The sequence below is a fragment of the Eublepharis macularius genome, chromosome 3 (genome assembly GCF_028583425.1).
Source record: "Eublepharis macularius isolate TG4126 chromosome 3, MPM_Emac_v1.0, whole genome shotgun sequence".
NCBI classification, from domain to species: Eukaryota; Metazoa; Chordata; class Lepidosauria; order Squamata; family Eublepharidae; genus Eublepharis; species Eublepharis macularius.
In genome coordinates this window covers 59,297,025-59,315,875 of record NC_072792.1, presented here as the reverse complement: position 1 = coordinate 59,315,875, position 18,851 = coordinate 59,297,025, and the positions used below count along the sequence as shown (strand labels likewise).

Here is an 18,851-nt window from a genome sequence, read left to right as displayed (position 1 = left end):
GACCTTCAATAAAAACCTCTTACTCAATGATAGCACTACCACAACGATAGAACAATATATCAAACAGTATCTAGAAGAAAACAGAACGGGACAAACCTCAACCCAAACGGTGTGGGACGCGCTTAAAGCGGTGTTGCGAGGGCGGTTAATAGCGCTCTCAGCATCTCTATACAAAGCTAAAACACAGCAGAAACAGACCCTGATTGACAAAATTAACACCCTAGAACGTCTACACAAAAGGAATGGCAGTAAAAAGGTATATAAACAGCTACTACACGAACGTAAAACCCTAGAGGCATTGGAAACTCAGCAAATTCAGAAAAATCTTTTATACTTAAAGCAAAAATACTGGTACCACTCCCCTAAATCCCTACGATACCTAGCATGGAAAGTCAAAGATAAGAAAATCAATAGGCATATCAGGCTTATCAAGGATTCCAACAACCGGGTGCTCACTGGACCTGTCGATATAGTAAAAGTGTTTAGAGACTTTTATGCCAAGTTATACTCCTCAACCAAGCCAGACGAAGAGAACATCAAACTATCTGTCTAAGCACAAAAATATTAAACAATTAGCGGAGACCCACAAGATGATAATGGACAGTCCTATCTCCAGTGTTGAGCTCCTTGACTCCATCAAGGGCTTGAAACGCAATAAAGCCTCGGGGCCGGACAGCTTCCCGGCAGAATTTTATCAGAAATTTGCGGCGACACTGCACCAGCCCTTGCTTTCGGCCTGCAATGACATTTTTGTGTTAGGCACCTTACCTGGAACATGGTCAGAAGCTAACATTACATTAATTCCCAAGGAGGGCAAGGATCTTTCGAACCCTAGCTCTTACCGCCCAATATCTCTCCTAAACACAGACTATAAAATCTTTACCTCGATCCTAGCGAAAAGGCTGAACTCTTTTATAGGGAAATATATTAGTAAAGATCAAATAGGCTTCATCCCCAACAGGGATATCTCGGAGAACATCTATAAAGCTTTAAATATACTAACTCATAGCAAGCATTACAATCAACAACTACTGCTCCTATCCCTAGATGTAGAGAAAGCTTTTGATTCACTTGAAATCACCTACCTACAAGAGCTCCTGTCCCATATGAATTTTGGTTCTGATTTCCAACATGTAATTAAAGCCATATATGACTGCCCCCATGCAAAAATTAAAACCAATGGTGTCTCCTCCCGCTCACTCACCCTCCACAGGGGCACCCGACAAGGTTGTCCGTTGTCTCCCATCCTTTTTGCTCTAGCGATCGAACCCCTTGCTGAAGCTATAAGGTCTAATGTGCAAATCCATGGAATGAAGGTCAATGACAACACCTTTAAATTGTGTCTCTTCGCTGATGACATTTTACTGTTTATCTCTCACCCTCTAGACTCCCTGAAGTACCTCCACAAAGAATTGGCCCAATTTGAACTAATCTCAGGGCTAAAGGTTAACCAGAATAAGTCTAGTCTCCTCCCCATAAATTTACCTGCTCCTGTGAGTAACGAAATCAGACGGCTCTACCCATATCAATGGGCACAATCTCACTTACATTACCTAGGCATAAATATCCCCCCAAACCCGGACCACCTGCTCCGACTTAATCACCAGCTGCTGATGAAAGAAATTAAGAGTGTATTATTCAAATGGAACAAACAAACGTTATCTTGGTTTGAGAGGTATAACTTGATCAAATCCTTCATCCTTCCAAAACTAATATTCCTTTTCCGAACAGTCCCAATACAGATTCCCCATCACTTACTGAGCCAATGGCAGACGTCCCTCAATAGGTTTCTTTGGGATCATAAGCGTCCCAGAATAGCTTTTAAGATCCTGAGGACCAAACGCTCTAAAGGGGGATTTAACTTCCCTGATGTTGGCATGTACTATACAGCAGCTAGGCTATCGGACGTAGTTCAAATCTTGCACCATAACACACACTTTGACTGGATGGATGTGCTGCACCCACAACATCAAACCCACACGATTGGCGAACTATTCTGGACCGATACTGCTCACCGCTCCACTTCATCGAGCGGAAACATCTTCCTCATGACCCTTCTGAAGCTCTGGGATAAACACAGGTCCAAACTAATCCCTAAAATCTCTAGATTCTCACTATTGACCTCACATGACGGGACACCACCTCAACATAATAGTGCAAACACATCAACCTGGGAGAGCCTTAAGAACAAGAGGCTGACAGATATAACATCTAAAACTGGCATCTTAGACAGAACAGAACTAGCCCGCAAACTCGGTGGGGAGGTTCCGTGGTACCTCTACTTTCAGTTAACCTACTTTTTGAGACACTTGGAAATAGGGCACGTCCTATCCAAACCTATGACGGAATTTGAAAAGATTCTTGAACCCGATTCTCTCTCCCGCAAAGGGCTTCTGTCTAAAATCTATAACATGCTGATTAACTCCCATACTAAACAGAATGAGACACTGAAAGATAAATGGCAACTAGATTGCGGTGTTGACATCTCGCAGTCTGACTGGGAACGGGTTTGGACTTCCAAACTACTAAGCACCCCGGTCATTAATGCCAAACTACAAAATTACAAAATCCTTCACAGGTGGTATCTCACCCCACAGCAGCTAGCAAGGATAGACCCCAAAAAATCCCCTCTCTGCTGGAAAGGGTGTGGTGAGCAGGGAACGTTTATACACGTATGGTGGGGATGCCAATCCATTCAAGGATTTTGGCGCTTAGTCTTCAAAGAAATCAAAACCATCACCTCCCACGCTATCCCTCCTAGCCCTGAACTGATCTTTTTGGATGTCTGGACTGACTCTCCTGTACCTCGCCAACGGAGGGACCTAATTCGCACGTTCTTGACTGCTGCCAAGAATGCGATAGCAATCAAATGGAAATCACCTGTTCCCCCGGATTTACACATATGGTACAGGATGGTGTGGGACCATCTTGTAATGGAAAAAAATCTGACAGATTACAATTCTCTACAAGCCCCTTGAAACCCTCTGACTTTGCATCCAAGTGGTTCCCTTTCTTGGATCATCTAGCCAAAAATGAGTTCTTAGCATCACAGCTGCCCTTTCAGGCAATCATAAATCCAGAAGTGTGAGTGATCAAGAGGCCATTGTGGTACTGGAGTAGTTATGTTATCTTGTCCATGAGATGTAGTTCAACAATCATCCTTGCTTGTATGTTCGCAGATTAGGTAAAGTGTACCAGCTAAGGTATATGTATTGGAAATCTCCTCTGGTGTCCCAATTGTATATACAGTAATCGTTTTGTGTATTGTTATATGATATATCCTCTTACAGTTGATGTTGTTATGACTTATTGTTAATAAACTTTTAAAATTGAAAAAAAAAGAAAAAAGAAAAAGGACTAAGTTAAACAAAGTTATTAAAGAAATTGGACTATTGTTTTGAATACCTGTGGCTATAAGGAGATATCAGGCAGTGAGAAAGTTTCACCATCGCGAGAACTGCTGTGGGAAGTCGGGAAACAGGAAGTACGTAACAACAATAGAGTTTCTGGAGAGAGGCGGCCCTTGCCAGAGGGCAGGAAGTAGGGAATCGCCATTTTTGAAAGGGGAAGAGCCGCGGCTTCAGTGAAAGAGGAAGTAAGCCATATTGGATTACAAAAATCATAGAGGAACCATAGAGAAAAGACGCCTGACATTTTGGACTCTTTAAAAGTTTTTTTTTTTGAAAGACCGGGACATTTAAACTAAAAGGACATTAAATTAAACGCCACGGAGCTAAGGAAGAGAGCGGACTCGTGGGAGCGAGCCAAAGCAAGCCCCACAATGTCGAAAAAAGAGTGGCAATCGGCGATAGAGAATTTGGATAAAAAACTTTTAGAAGTGATTAAAGAACTCAAGGACATGAAACCGGAGTTGGTGAAAGAGGTTAAAGAGGTTAGACAGTGAAAAATGAGCTGGCAGAAGAAAGGTATGGAAACAATGCAAAATGACCTGCAGGGAACACAGCAAAGAGTCAAGGTAGTGGAAAGCGCGGTGGAGAACTTAGCAGATACGCAACGAACAGAGATGAGGGTGATGAGGGGGAGAATGGCGGTTGCGGAAAGTAAACATATGGAGAAGCAGCTGAGGTTTCGCGGCTTGCCGGAAGTGGAAGGAAAGACAGCTCAAGAACAGATCACTGAGGTGTTAGCTGAATACCTGGGGAAGGAGGAGGAGGAAGTTGTGGCTATCCTAGATGTGGTATATCTTGTAAATTCAAGAATCGCGACCCAGAGGAAACTACCAAGAGATGTGATTGTGCAATTCACGACCAGAAATATAAAAGAGAAGATTGTGACTAAACAGTTTCAAGATCCATTGGAGATTGATGGCAAGACGATTATTATCATGAAGGAATTACCCAGATCGGTGTTGTTAGATCGAAAAAAATATAAAGCTCTAATTCAGATTCTGAAGGACATGAAAATAAGGTACAGATGGGAACTACCAGAAGGAGTGTCCTTTGAATTTGGAGGAGCGAAAAAGCGCATTAGATCTGAATCAGAGATGGAGCAGTTTATAAGGGACAATGAAAAGGACTTACCAGCAACAAGATTATGAATATGGAGTGCAAAGTTTTATCTTGGAATGTAAATGGACTTAATTCACCGAATAAGAGAAAAAGTATTTTCCACTGGCTATTAAAACAAAAATGTGATATTGTATGTTTGCAAGAGACTCATATTAGAAAACAGGATGCAAAGTATCTAAAATTGAATAAATTGGGCAGTGATTTTGTAGCGGCCTCTAATAAGAAAAAAAGGGGAGTGGTATTGTATATAAAAGAGGAGCTACAGCCAAAGTTAGTGATGAAAGATGCGGAAGCCAGATTTTTAGCAGTGGAATGTATATGGAATTTAAAAATAGTATTGGTGATTGGAATCTATGCACCTAACGGAGCAAAAGAAAGCTTCTTTGAGGACTTGAGGAAGCAATTAGATGAACTTTCTTATGACCAGATAATTCTTGCAGGAGACTTCAATGGAGTGACAAACTTGGAACTAGATAAAAAGTCAGCAACTGCACAAAAGAAAAGAGGACTATTACCAAATACGTTTTTTGTATTGACGCAACAGGAAACTTTAGAAGATGTATGGAGAAGACAAAATCCCAAAGGCAGACAATATACGTTTTTCTCCGCGAGACACTCTACGCTATCAAGAATTGATATGATCTGGGCCTCAAAAGACTTAGCGCTTTGGACTAAGGATGTGGAAATAATGCCTATGGTAGGCTCAGATCATAATCCAATTATGTGGAAGCTGGGGAAAAGGAGAGGATGGAGAATAAATGAGGATTTGCTGCAAGAGGGAGAAAATATGGAGATGTTGAGAAGAGAAACAAAGTTTTTCATACAATATAACATGAATAGAGAAGTACCAACCAACAAGGTATGGGACACCTACAAGGCAGTAATTGGGGGCATATTAATGGACTTAAATGGAAGAGCCAGGGAAAAAAAAGAGGAGAAGAGACAGGAGATCACGGAGAAAATAAAAGCCAAAGAAATACAGTTAAAGAAAAGACCAGGGAAAAAGAAAATCTACCAGGACATTAAAATTCTTCAAGAACAGCTGACAGCAATGAATAACAAAGAATTGGAATGGAATCTCAAGAGAATGAATCAAAAGGCGTTCGAAGGCGCAAATAAACCTGGGAAATATTTGGCATGGCAATTGAAGAAGAGAAAGGAGAAAAAAATAATAAATAAAATCTGTGAGGACAATAAAGTGTACCTGGAACAGACAGCTATTAGCAGAGCCTTTTATAAATTTTATGCCAAATTGTATAATAAAAAAGAGGTGAATAAAGACTCAATAGCGACATATTTGGAGAAAATGAAGCTCCCAGTAATTTCGGAAGCTTGGAGAGACAAATTGAACAATGAAGTAACGGAGGAAGAAATAAGAAAGGCAATACAGTCAACAAACTTGGGAAAGGCGCCAGGACCGGATGGACTTTCAGCCAAATTTTATAAGGTAATGGCTAATGAACTGGCACCATTCCAAAAGATGTGATTAATGGTGTTTTAAAGGATCAACGGATCCCAGACACTTGGAGTGAAGCTAATATATCACTGATCCCCAAAGAGGGGCAAGATCTGACTAACGTGAAAAACTATAGACCTATATCGTTACTTAATAATGATTATAAAATTTTTGCGAAGATACTGGCGGAAAGAGTGAAGGGATGGCTTTCTGAAGTTATTGAGGAGGAGCAAGCTGTTTTTTTGCCAAATAGACAAATCAAAGACAATTTAAGGACAGTTATAAATGCTATTGAATACTATGACAAATGTTGTGACAAGGAGGTTGGTTTCTTCTTTGTGGACGCTGAAAAAGCGTTTGACAATTTGAACTGGGACTTTATGTTTGCCACCATGGAAAAGCTACAAATGGGAGAAAGATTCATAAGAGCAGTAAAGGAAATTTATAGAGACCAGAGTGCAGCAATTGTGGTGAATGACGAGGTGACCAAGAAATTGACTATAGGTAAAGGAACAAGACAAGGTTGCCCGTTGTCTCCACTGTTGTTTATTTTGGTTTTGGAAATACTGATGATACAGATACGAGAAGACAATGCAATCCGTGGAATAAAAATAAAGGACTTTTCCTATAAGGTCAGAGCATTTGCGGACGATATAATGCTAATTGTGGAAGATCCAATGGAGAATATGCCAAAAGTAATAGAGAAGATTAAGGAGTTTGGAGATTTGGCAGGATTTTATGTAAACAAAAAGAAGTCGAAGATATTATGTAAAAATATGACTAAACAAAAACAACAACTATTAATGGAAATAGACTGCGAAGTAACAAGTAAGGTGAAATATCTGGGAATTGAACTGACTGCAAAGAATATAGATTTATTTAAAAACAGCTATGAGAAACTGTGGACTCAGATAGAGCAAGACTTGATTAAATGGAACAGACTGAACTTGTCATGGTTGGGAAGAATTGCAGTAATTAAGATGAATGTGTTGCCAAGAGTGATGTTTCTGTTACAGACAATACCAATTATCCGAGACTCTAAGCAGTTTGAAAAATGGCAGAGGAAAATATCAGATTTTGTTTGGGCAGGCAAAAAGCCTCGAGTGAAAATGAAAGTGTTACAAGATGCAAAAGAAAGAGGCGGAATGCAACTGCCCAACCTAAGACTTTATTATGACGCAATTTGTTTAGTGTGGTTGAAAGATTGGATGATGCTGAAAAACCGGAAATTACTGGCCTTAGAAGGCTATAAAAAAATATTCGGATGGCATGCATATTTATGGTATGATAAAGTAAAAGCGGACTCTATGTTCTTACATCATTATATTCAGAGAAACCTATTCACAACTTGGAAGAAGTACAGAAACTACCTACAAGATGGAATCCCCTCATGGGTGGTTCCATATGAAGTAATAGATCCGAGAACTGTCGATAATGAACAACAGTGTTTAACATACAAGGAGATAACCCGAATGGAATTTTCTAAACCCAAAATAAAGACGCAGGACGAGTTGTCTCCAAGTTACGATTGGTTTCAGTACAGACAGATCAGAGATCTTTATAATTCGGACTGTGTGAAAGGAGGGATAAGAATGGAGAATTCGGAATTAGAACAGGCACTTTTACAAGAGGATAAAAAGGAAATCTCTAAGGTATATAAAGTGCTGCTGAAATGGTATACTGAAGATGAAACAGTTAAAGTGCAAATGGTGAAGTGGGCTATAAACTTTAATAAGGAAATAACAATGGAGGCGTGGGAATACTTGTGGAAGAATACAGTGAAGATCACGACATGCACCAATATTAAAGAGAATGTCTACAAAATGATTTATCGTTGGTATATGACACCAAAGAAAATTGCGCTAGAGAATTTGAGCACGTCTAATAAATGCTGGAAATGTAAAAAGCATGAGGGATCTTTGTATCATATGTGGTGGACTTGTGAGGTAGCTAGGCAGTACTGGGGGGAAATAATAAGAGTAATAAGCGAGATTTTACAATTTCAAATTAATAAGAACCCAGAACTCCTGCTACTGAACTTGGGAATGGAGGATATTCCAGCACAATATAGGACATTGCTATTTTACATGACAGCAGCGGCTAGACTTCTGTACGTGCAAAAGTGGAAAGTGCAAGAAGTGCCAACTATTGAGGACTGGATATATAAATTGCTGTACATGGCGGAAATGGACAAAATGACAAGGAAACTGAGAGACCTTGATCCAGGACAGTTCAACACGGATTGGGAGAAGCTGAAACAATATTTAGTGAAGAAATGGGAGGTGGGAAGAGAACTGTGGCAGTTTGAAAATTACTGAAATACAATAAAAGCAGAGGGAGGTGACTTTACGGGGGGGTGGAGAGGTAAATGAGAATTTCTAAGCAATTATTTTATTAGACTATTATATATAGCATTAAGTATTATAGGTGTTATTACAAGAATTATAATGATAGAAATTAACTAATTATAAGGATAGAAACTAATTAATTTCATTTCTGGCAATAATTGTATAATGGAGATAATTTTATAATTGCAATGAAGGAATTTAAGTAAGGTGGGAAAATATATATTAATGTATAGATCATGTATTAAATTGATTGAATTGGTTTGGAGGTATATATGGGTCAAATTGGTTGACTATTTTTGGTGGATAGTTGCATAATGAAAGAATAATATAATTATATAATTAAAACAGTATGAAGATAAGATATGTAGAAAAAGTAATATATAGAGTATAAGTTAAATTGGTTGACTTATATTGAATGTACTGTTTATAGAAGTATCTAAAATTATGCTAAATGAGGGATAAATTGTTTGTCCCATATTGAAGATGAGATTATAAGATAGAGAGTATAGAGTACCAAAATTAGCTAAATGATTATTATCAAAAGAAAATATGCCAAGAATGTATTATTTAGTTATGTATTATTTAGTTGTTAAAGTAAGTAGGAAGACAGAAGGAGCACTGTGTTATATAGATAAGCTTAGAAGAAAGTGAAAGTTTACGTTTGACAGATAGAATAAATTTAAAATGAGTAAGGGAAAAGTGACAAGGGGTTGGAAAACTGTTGGAAGTCAACAAAAGGGGGGAAAGGGAGGGGGTTAGAATTGGAAAAATTAAAGGAAACTGATTGTAATGTACAATTTAATGACATCTAATCCAATAAAAAAAAAATTAAAAAAAAGTGGTATTAAATTGGTAAGACTGAGTAATCTGGTAAGCTTTGGGCCCAGGAAAATGAGCGTGGAGCCATGAAAAATGCTGCTGGGGTTTTACTCTTGTTGATGCAGGAATGGCGTCAAGCAATGCTTATCGGGCTCTTTGGTGGAATGCTGGCTCAGGAGGACTCCCTGTCAATGAAACCACTTTTGCCCGGTTGTTACAGCAGCAAGGTTATACCACAGGACTTGTAGGTATGTAGAAACATTTTGTCTTCCTCATGAGCATCCACTTGGATGATCTCCACAATGTATATCTTTCACTTCTTATACATGGGCCTGTTCAGTTTTAGAAGCAGAATCTATATATAAGTGAGAAAATAGGTAATTAATATGTAGCCTACATTTGTAATTACTAGTTCAGAATACATATTGTCCAGCTTGCAATACTTACGAGATTTTTATCTTTTCTCCAAGGAACTCGGGTCAGTGCACATAGTGCCTTCTTTATCCTCACAAGACTCTGTGAGGTAGGTTAGTTGGGACAATATGACTGGCTCAAGGTCCCCAAGTGACTTTCATAGCGGAACGGGGACTTGTATGGGGACCTCATGAGCCTAGTCTTGACATTCTAACTGCTACTCCATATTGGCTCTCATAACCTCTTCTGCACACTGGCAGATACAGGCATCGCTGTACATTAATGCACTAGTTGAGGCACAAAAGAAAAATACTTTAATTCTTACCAAAAATGAAGTGCTCGTGCTTAGAATTATGATGAAACGACAGAATTAAAATGGCCTGTGGACTGGCACTGTCTCATTGATTAGTCAGTAACCATGCAAGTTTTGCAGTAAGCATTTGAGAGGGCACTAAACTTTAGCAATTTTGTTAGCCATTATGTCTGCAGTTTTTCTTGGCTGCAGAATCACATCGCATCTGCGACTATAAGATGACGGTGAAGGCAAAAGTAAAAGGAAAGAAGGAATTAAAAATGTCATGCATTTTTTAAAAATGACAATATATTGAGATTCCTACCAACACAGTAAGAAGTATGTATGTCTAAACATAAGGCAGCAGTTCTAAACCTCATGCAATCACTGTGATGGAATGTATCTTATCATCTTTTCCATCTTCACTGATAAAATAGTATCCCAGATGAATAAGACACAAATGGTTACAGGTGAGAATATGTTGCCAATTGGCACCACTGGGATCCAATAAAGAATAGGTGTAAATTATAACAGTGAAAATAAATGCAGAATATTAAAGAGCAAATCAACCCAAATTTATGTGCATCTCTTCAGTTGTTTGCATTACGGGTACTTCTTTGCCATGGGCATGTAAAATCTTTGTGGCAGAATATTTCAAATATCTTCAGTTGGGTGTGGCTATGACCATGTGGAAGGAGGAAAGAACCATGAAACAAAATATTCTTGATGCTATCTGACTATTAAATAGATCATCTAAAAGGTGTGTCAAAGTTTTATTTGTTAATGTTTGACCTTTTCATTCAAAGGAGCTTAACAATTAATATAAGATGCAAAGCAAGCCAACAATTTTTGAAGTAAAAGAAAAATAAAAGGGCTAATCCATATAAGCAGTTCTGGCAAAACCTGTGTAGCAGTGCTGGCCTAGATCAGAAAAACCTTCCGAAAAGGGTGTCTTCCCTTTTGAGAAGTTGACATGAGCTGGCTATATTTGCCTACCTTGCACGGAAATTCCACTGGGAGAGTACAGCTACAGAACAGGCCCTAGCTCCTGTACATATCCACCATATTTCAAGTGGCCGAGGCTTCTCAACTAGGCCTGTCCAGGTGACCTCACAGTATGGGGGGCACTTGCTGGCATTCCTCCAGAGGGTCTATGCACTTGTTTAACTTGCCAAATGTAACACTTCATTCATCTGTCAAAGGGGGCTCTGGATATGCCACAATACATTCATTAGCCTTTAAGGTGCTACAGTACTTGTTGCATTTATACCTAAGCTACTTCCAGGGCTTTTGCCCAAATCCGTTTATTAGCAGATCTCTTCCTCTGTCCAGATTCCTACAGTGTTACAGACAACATGTTAGCTTTACATCAGTCCTGTTTATTCCAACCATAGAAGATAGTCCATGACTTAAAATTTGTATTGTTCCAGTGACCTGTGGGAAAGCAAAGTAGCTTTGGATCCATTGCACTTAAGTACAGTGAGAATCATGCTTTATTATGCAACCTATTCATTTGCATTCTACATTACTAACCAACCACTTTTACATTGATGAAAAAGGTCGGAGGGGTCCACTTTGACTAGCTGTAATAAAGAATAGGGGTGAGACTGAGTGGAAAAGCTGGCTGGATCCATTCCTTCCATAATAATATAGAAGGATATTTGTATTGTGTGTATGTATATATTAACAGACCAAATTTCTCAGCGGTTACAGACTGGCACCTAATATATTTGTACTTGACGTATTAAAAACATTTGCAATAGCAAATATGTTTTCCATTTTCAGGAGTACCTCTCTTGTACCCTGAGAATATATGCAATCAATCAATCAATCAATCAATCAAGTCGAGAGAGAGATGCATGTATGGCCATTGGTACTTTATGATACATTATGTTTCACATGCATTGAGATATGGGAGTAATGCTACATGTTGGGGTATCAGCTTCTCCCAGGAGCAGTAGGCCATGAATTGACAGGGTGACACTCTTCAGATACCAGATGAACATACTGAAGTATGCACCTGGAAGCATTCATCATACTTGCTTTGATGCTTTTTCATAAAGATTCACAGTAGTTTTCCATAGAGCCACTTTTGAGGAAGAGTTCACATATTAACAACGACTAGAGAAAATTGCAAATCTGTAAGACCTATTTGAAATACATTCCTCTGTTACCAATGGAGCAAACTAGACTAATTTTTTAAAAATATGTATGTGGCAGGAGAGTTCATTTTGTGCTGCAATCTGTCCAATAATATAGTTTCACTTATTATTCAGCTTTGTGATGGTAAAGACTGTTTCTCAGTGGGAGAGAAGCTAGTAATCTGAATCCATCAAGTGATGTATCAGGAAAAGAAATAGCTGCATGCCGTTGATATTTTATGGGCAAAAAAATTCAGATGCTCTTTCCTGCTTTGTGTGTAAAAGCTAGGATGGATTTCTTTGATTACCTATCATAGGGTTGGAAAGGACCTCTAGGGTTACCTAGTCCAACCTCCAGCACAATGCAGGAAATTCACAGTTACCTTCCCCACCCACCCAAACATACCCAGTTACCCTTACTGCATGCCCAGAAGATGGCAAAACACCATCAGGATCCATATTGCTACCTGACCCCCAAAGTTTACAGATAAATTACTACTTTTATGTTACGCATATAGGATTTTTTTACTGATCACTTTCCAAAAAACTATCTAGACACTATTTAAAGAAGTCAGATTTATTGTTAGGTAATTTTAAATCTCTGTGCCTTTTAAAGGAATTATTGCATACAGATGAACGGGGCAATATTGGTTTTCTTGAGGAACGGATTGCCAAAACCATTCGTTATTTTTTCTTATATTGAGCACTCTACCAGTGTGATCCTTTACATTTTTGCTTAAGAAGTAAGACAATGAGGCTTACTCCCACACATAAGGGTCTTGGGTTTGTAGTCTTGGAACCTGTTTTAGGATTCAATTGTAAATGTATCCTGGAACTTCTTAGAATCACAAGTAAATCCAACTTCAGTGTAGCTTGAAGATGTGGCAGGAGATTTGCTGGCACAGACCCACATCAATGATGATCTGATGCTGTTCTGACACTACTACAAGCCAGCATTGGCACAACTGTGCCAGCCTAGGTGCCAGAAATGGACAGCACAAGGGGATAAACAACCCTTGCAGTGCAATCCTAAGCAGAGTCACACTCTTCTAAGCCCGTTGACTTAGATGGGTGTAGCTCTGTTTAGGATTGCATTGAGTCAGCATCCTAAGGCCATTCATCTTGGATCCCATCCCTAGGCCTGTGCAAGCAAAAGAGACGGTGCAATATAAACCCTGATCATGAATTCAATAGGAGTGAAAACCAAATCCCACTCCCCACCTTTCTCCCACCATGCCTACACAGCTGCACCACGGTGTCAGATACTTATTAATCCTGCAGCCAAATCACAGTTCTCCTAAGCATAAAATTGTGAAGTTAGTAATTATTTTATCATTTTAGTTATTTACAAAAATTTTATGCTGCCTTTCTGCCCATTCAGGGACACCAGGACAGGTAACAGTTAAAACAAAACATTATAAAGACTTCATAAAAGCAATTCATAAACACAAAACCAAAACAAAAATACATATTTAAAGCACATAAACCAGTAATTAAAACAGAGGGCAGTAACGAGGGATCATTGAGAGAACACCAAATGAAACAAGGAAGTTCATTGCCCACTGGTGGAAGACAGCGACAGAAGGAGATGGACAAATATTCCTGGGAAGAGAATCCCATGCCATGGCTGAGAAGGCACTTTCAGGTTGCAGTTGGGTAGGTTTCTGTGGGAGCAGATGATCTTTCAGGTATAGGCTGCGTCTCACATTACTTCTGTAGACAAAAGGCATTATCATGCCTTCATCCACACAAATCTATCTCGTATAAATGAATTAATAGGTCCTGCACTAACTCTTAATGAAATTTAGGACTCTGGGATCCAACATGTAAGTACAGATATGTATAACCAGCACAGATACGGGATTGGTTCCTATGACCAGGGAAGAAACTGATGGGCATTGATCTTCCTTTCTTTCCCCTACCCCCAGCAACCATTTCCAACCACATGAAAGTTAATTACTAAATCTTGAAGGGGCTATGTGGAGTAATAGCCACAAGGGTTGGGAGACTGTGGTGGGGTTGAGGAAGAAGGTAAAATTGCTCCCTCCTGCCTTTTCAGCTCCACTGATGGAAGAGAAAGAGTGATTTTTTTCCTACCTCCCCACCGCAGCCTCCTCCTGACCCATATAGCTATTACTCTTTGTGGCTTCTATGACCTCCAGAATACTTTTCTGAGTTTAGAAATGGCTGATGAGGATGTGGAGGGAGAGCCAGGATACATATCAACAATCTATACATAGACCTTGCCAGTCCTTATGCAGGACACAACCCACATTTTGTGCCTGTCATGTTATCTCTACCAAAATTAAGCAAAAAGTGATTCTGAATTCTTTGTAACACAAACAAACTGAAAAATTCAGCTCTAGAATTGCTATTTAAAATTTATAGGGGAATAAGGAGATAAGAATATCTCCCACTCTACTAGCCTCATTGAGAAAAATAGAACCTGCACATGAACTCAGTTGCAAAAATCCCATTCCTTTCTGTGGAATTTGAGTGGAACATCTTCTTGGAAGGCTGTAGCACAAATTTCTTCAAATGCCTGTAGGGCAAAAAAGGCTCAATAGTAGTAACTTTGTCTTTTCTGTTTTGATTTCCAGGGAAGTGGCATCAAGGTGTAAACTGTGAGTCTGTCCATGATCACTGTCACCATCCTTTAAATCATGGCTTTGATTATTTTTATGGCATGCCTTTCAGTCTTGTCAACAACTGTCAGGATAACAAGCCTCCCGAGCTGGACGCTGCCTTGCAGGCTAAGTTGTGGCTTTATACTCAACTCATTGCCGTTGCGATATTCAGTGTTTTCATGGGGAAAATTACCGGGATGCTCTCTGTATCTTGGAAAGCAACCTTCTGCTTTGCTTTGTTGGGATTCCTGTTCTTTGCTTCCTGGTACTCTAGTTATGGCTTTGTGAAACACTGGAATTGCATCATGATGCGCAACTATGACATTACTGAACAACCAATGAAACTAGAAAGAACCACTTCTCTCATGCTACAGGAGGCAGTGTCATTTATTCAGAGGTAAGTAGTCTGTTTCCTGAAACAGCAGGTGTAAAGGCCTTGAAATTTACCTGATGTGTTTGTTCTGCTTTGTTCCTTTTAAGCAACAAGCAGAGGCCGTTCCTCCTCTTTGTTTCTTTTTTGCACGTCCATACACCTTTGTTTACATCAGAAAGATTTCTTGGGAAGAGCAAGCATGGTCTATATGGAGATAATGTAGAAGAAATGGACTGGTTGGTAGGTAAGTTTTTGGTCATGGTCACTACAGCTCTTTTTCTTACCTCTGTCATCCTCTGCAGGAAGAGACACTGGCTAGAGTACTATTAATATACTATAGATGTTGTCCTGCCTGTGTCTGTCTCCTACACTGATTTATTTTTTGTACCAAGAAGAGTTCATTAGAACAGGCCCCAGGGAGGCCTGCCTAGCATCAACCAGAGCCAGGGACTTTTCAGTCCTAGCTCCAGCCTGGTAGAACACTGTCTCAAGAGACTAGTGCCCGGCAGGATCTGATATCTTTCCTCCGGGCCTGTAAGACGGAGCTGTTGTGCCAGGCATACAGTTGACGCTGGCTAAGGCCTCCCTGCCGGCCGAATAGGAGGAAAAAGTGCCCTCCCTACCAGATGTATCTTCCACCCAGACTTCTGTTAAACATCTGTGGAGAGGACTGGGTGGTGGATCTTCTCAGGAAGTGCTGCTACTTTGTTTTAAATATTTATGTGATTTTATCTGATTTTAAAGTGTGTTTGTGTGTAATGTATTATATTGTATGTAATCTTCCCTGAGCCTGCAGTTGCGAGGAGGGTGGAATATAAATCAAATTAAACAAACAAATAAACATAATAAAAATAAGCTGATTTAGGATGACATTTGCAACGCTCTTTTAGAGCTGCAGCCTATTACTTTTTTTACAAGAAAATCAGAGAGATATTTTTGAGGAGATGTAGGGATTACAGAACTTGCATTTGTGTTCATTCTGCAATCTAGATCGTGACACATTCATTCTGCTCAGATTGGATGCTACTCAGAGGACAGTTGTTAACCCCCTTTCACAACCACATGTGAACTCAGCTGAAATCCAATAATGGATGTTGTCAAAGAAAAGGAAACCAAGATTTCATTGAGTATTTTTAGGAATCAATATGGAGTAGTCCATAGTGCTGAAGTTGGATCGGGAAGATGTGAGTTTAGATCCCAGGTCAGCTATAGAGCTTACTGGGTAACCTTGGGCACATCACTGTCACTTGGTCTAATCCATACCACAGGATGGTTGGGAAAAGTAAAAGAAATATACCCATATCTGTATTCCCTGAGCTCTTTGGAGAAAATATTGGCTATCAGTGAAACAGATATAAGCACTAGTTTCATCAGATTTATTCACATAAGAATACCGTTTGTATTGTCCTCCTAAATGATCTTTGATTTTTTGAAAAATGCATAGGTCAGATTTTAGATGCAATTGACAAGGAAGGCCTGAGAAACAGTACATTAACTTACTTTGCTTCGGACCATGGAGGGCAACTGGAAGCTCAAGAAGGAACAATCCAGCTAGGTGGCTGGAATGGCATATACAAAGGTAAGTTTCTCAGACTGGGAACTCCAGGGGTCCTTGTCAGGACAGAAGTTGAGGCCCTCTCATGTCACTCTGAATAAAAGGAAAACAGAGCCCTCACCATTTTCTAGAAATGGGTAAAGGACCTCAGCATAATGGAACAGAATGGACTTTTGTCTTTTTAAAAGGGTGGAAACATACAGCCACCACCAGCCAGAGTCACATCTCTCTCAGAGCACTAGTCAAACCCCCCCACAATGATTAGTTGCAGGGAGCCCACAGCTTAGCCCTAGGGTTCTTGTTGGGTGAATGGAACCAAGGAGGTACAGTCCTAATACAGTCATTTATAATCACTTAAGGCAGGGGTGGGCAAATTGCGGCCCGCGGGCCGCATGCGGCCCGTGACAGAGTTTTTTGTGGCCCGCCAATATTAAGCAAGAGTGTCCTACTCTCGAGTAAACGTGACACGACCGCAACCAGAAGAAGAGTTGTAATTTGTAAGGCGAATTTCTGTGGAACGGATAACACAGGGACGCAGGAAAAGGCGCTCTGAGGGGAAAAAACTAGGCCGTGTTTCTGAGGGAAGCGGGAAGGGGAGGGCGGCCTCGGCCTTGGGAAGTGGAAGGGACGCCTCAGCCAAAGGAGGAGCCTGGCGGAGCCGCGCGGGGGATTCAAAGGGCAGCAACAGGCGGTGGCGGCAGTGCCTCCTCCTGAGGGGCTTCGAGCTGGGCCATGGACCGCTACCTTCTCTTCATGAGCTGGCAAGGTGAGGGCAGGCCCGGAGGCCTTTCAGGTGCGGCCTCAAGGTGGAAGAGGGGCGGTGGGTGGGAGACGGCCGCGGCTGAGGGGGAATGGATGCTTAGCAACAGGGGTGGTGGTGGTGTCTGTTTTAGTCTGTTGCAGCAAAAAAAAAAACCATACGCGGATCCTGTGGCAATTTAAGAGCGAGCAAAAATGTTTATTCCATGCAGAGGCTTTTGTTGACTCCTTGAAGCATCTGACGAAGAGAGCTGTGGCTCTTGAAAGCTTATGCTACAATAGAGGTGGTTAGTTTTAAAGGTGCTACTGGACTCTTTACCTTCTTGAACCTTAAGAATCTGCTGCTGCTGCTCAGAGTGGATCCTTACTAAGCAAGCTTAGGATGAATAAAAACATTTTCCTTCTCAAGGTGCCAAAAGTAGGCTGGAATCTTGTGGTACCCTGAAGACTAACAAGTTTTGAATCCTAGCAGGGGCTTTTGTGCATCCATTTTTTTAAAGATCTGATGAGTGGACCTTCACTGTACAAATATGTTAGAGATAGTGACTTTGCTGGTTCCCCCCCATACCTATTACTAAAAGAAAAACGAGACAAAGCTGTGTAATGGCTGGTGTAACTGAATGGCCCTTTGTACAACAAACAGTAAAATCATAAGCAGAGTGACTCCAGTCTAAGCCCATTGATTTCAGTGGGTTTAGATTAGAGTCAGTCTTCTTAGGATTACAATGAAAGTTGCACTGAAATCTCAACAAGCAATCTCACTCCTGATTTCAAAAAAATTGTAGAGAAGTGTGATAGGGTACATTTGTCTCATTAAACCGAATCTTAAATTAAATGTGCTTGCAGCTATAGATGATATGAAATTAGCACAATAAATAAATTGAATAAAACTACCACTATTTTATTTAATTTATATTTATTGATTTTTATGATACAATTTATACCTTTTCTGAAATGCAAAGTTAACTAATGAATGCAATCATTTTAAAAGGTGCGGCCCTCCACTAACCTCCTCTCCCACAAAGTGGCCCCCGAGCCAAAACAATTGCCCACCCCTGACTTAAGGTATAAAAGCAAACTGCTTTTCCCTCATTTTTTCCCATGCAATGAATGTTACTGTAATCATAGAAATATGCCACTATGTTTCTATAGACAACAATAGCCAATAACAGATTTCAGCTGAATGCTAGAATTTTGGCTTGTGTGCAGTTCAGGGATTTCATATTTTCCTGGCCCCTTCCCATACTGTTCAGCTGGTCTGTTCAACTGGTCTGTTCAGCTACGAACCAATAAAAAGTTTCTTACTATCTACAGTGCAAAATCCCTTCCAATCAGGGGTTGAGATTGATTAGAATTTGGATGTGGGCATTTTGAACTGGGGCCTTGTAGAATCAGCTGCCCTTTGAGACGCGATCCTATAGACCAGGTACACACAATATAAACATTTTATTTATAAGCATAGGATGTATAGTTCTCACTGTATTGTTTTGTGGGCATAACTAGGTGGAAGTCTCTATGCTGCATACTTTGAAAGGGAG

The 18,851-nt window shown here is 40.1% G+C and overlaps 1 protein-coding gene across 2 annotated transcripts in view; it reads left to right on the top strand.

Annotated features, from left to right (window-relative positions):
- The window catches only part of LOC129325547 (arylsulfatase D-like), a 47,063-nt gene that overhangs the window by 20,780 nt on the left and 7,432 nt on the right, over nucleotides 1–18,851 (top strand). For both annotated transcript variants that reach the window (XM_054973268.1, XM_054973269.1), the window contains exons 4-7: nucleotides 9,278–9,400; nucleotides 14,600–15,023; nucleotides 15,107–15,243; nucleotides 16,444–16,578. In XM_054973268.1, the coding sequence (XP_054829243.1) occupies nucleotides 9,278–9,400; nucleotides 14,600–15,023; nucleotides 15,107–15,243; nucleotides 16,444–16,578 (819 nt within the window). The remainder of the gene's footprint in view (nucleotides 1–9,277; nucleotides 9,401–14,599; nucleotides 15,024–15,106; nucleotides 15,244–16,443; nucleotides 16,579–18,851) is intronic.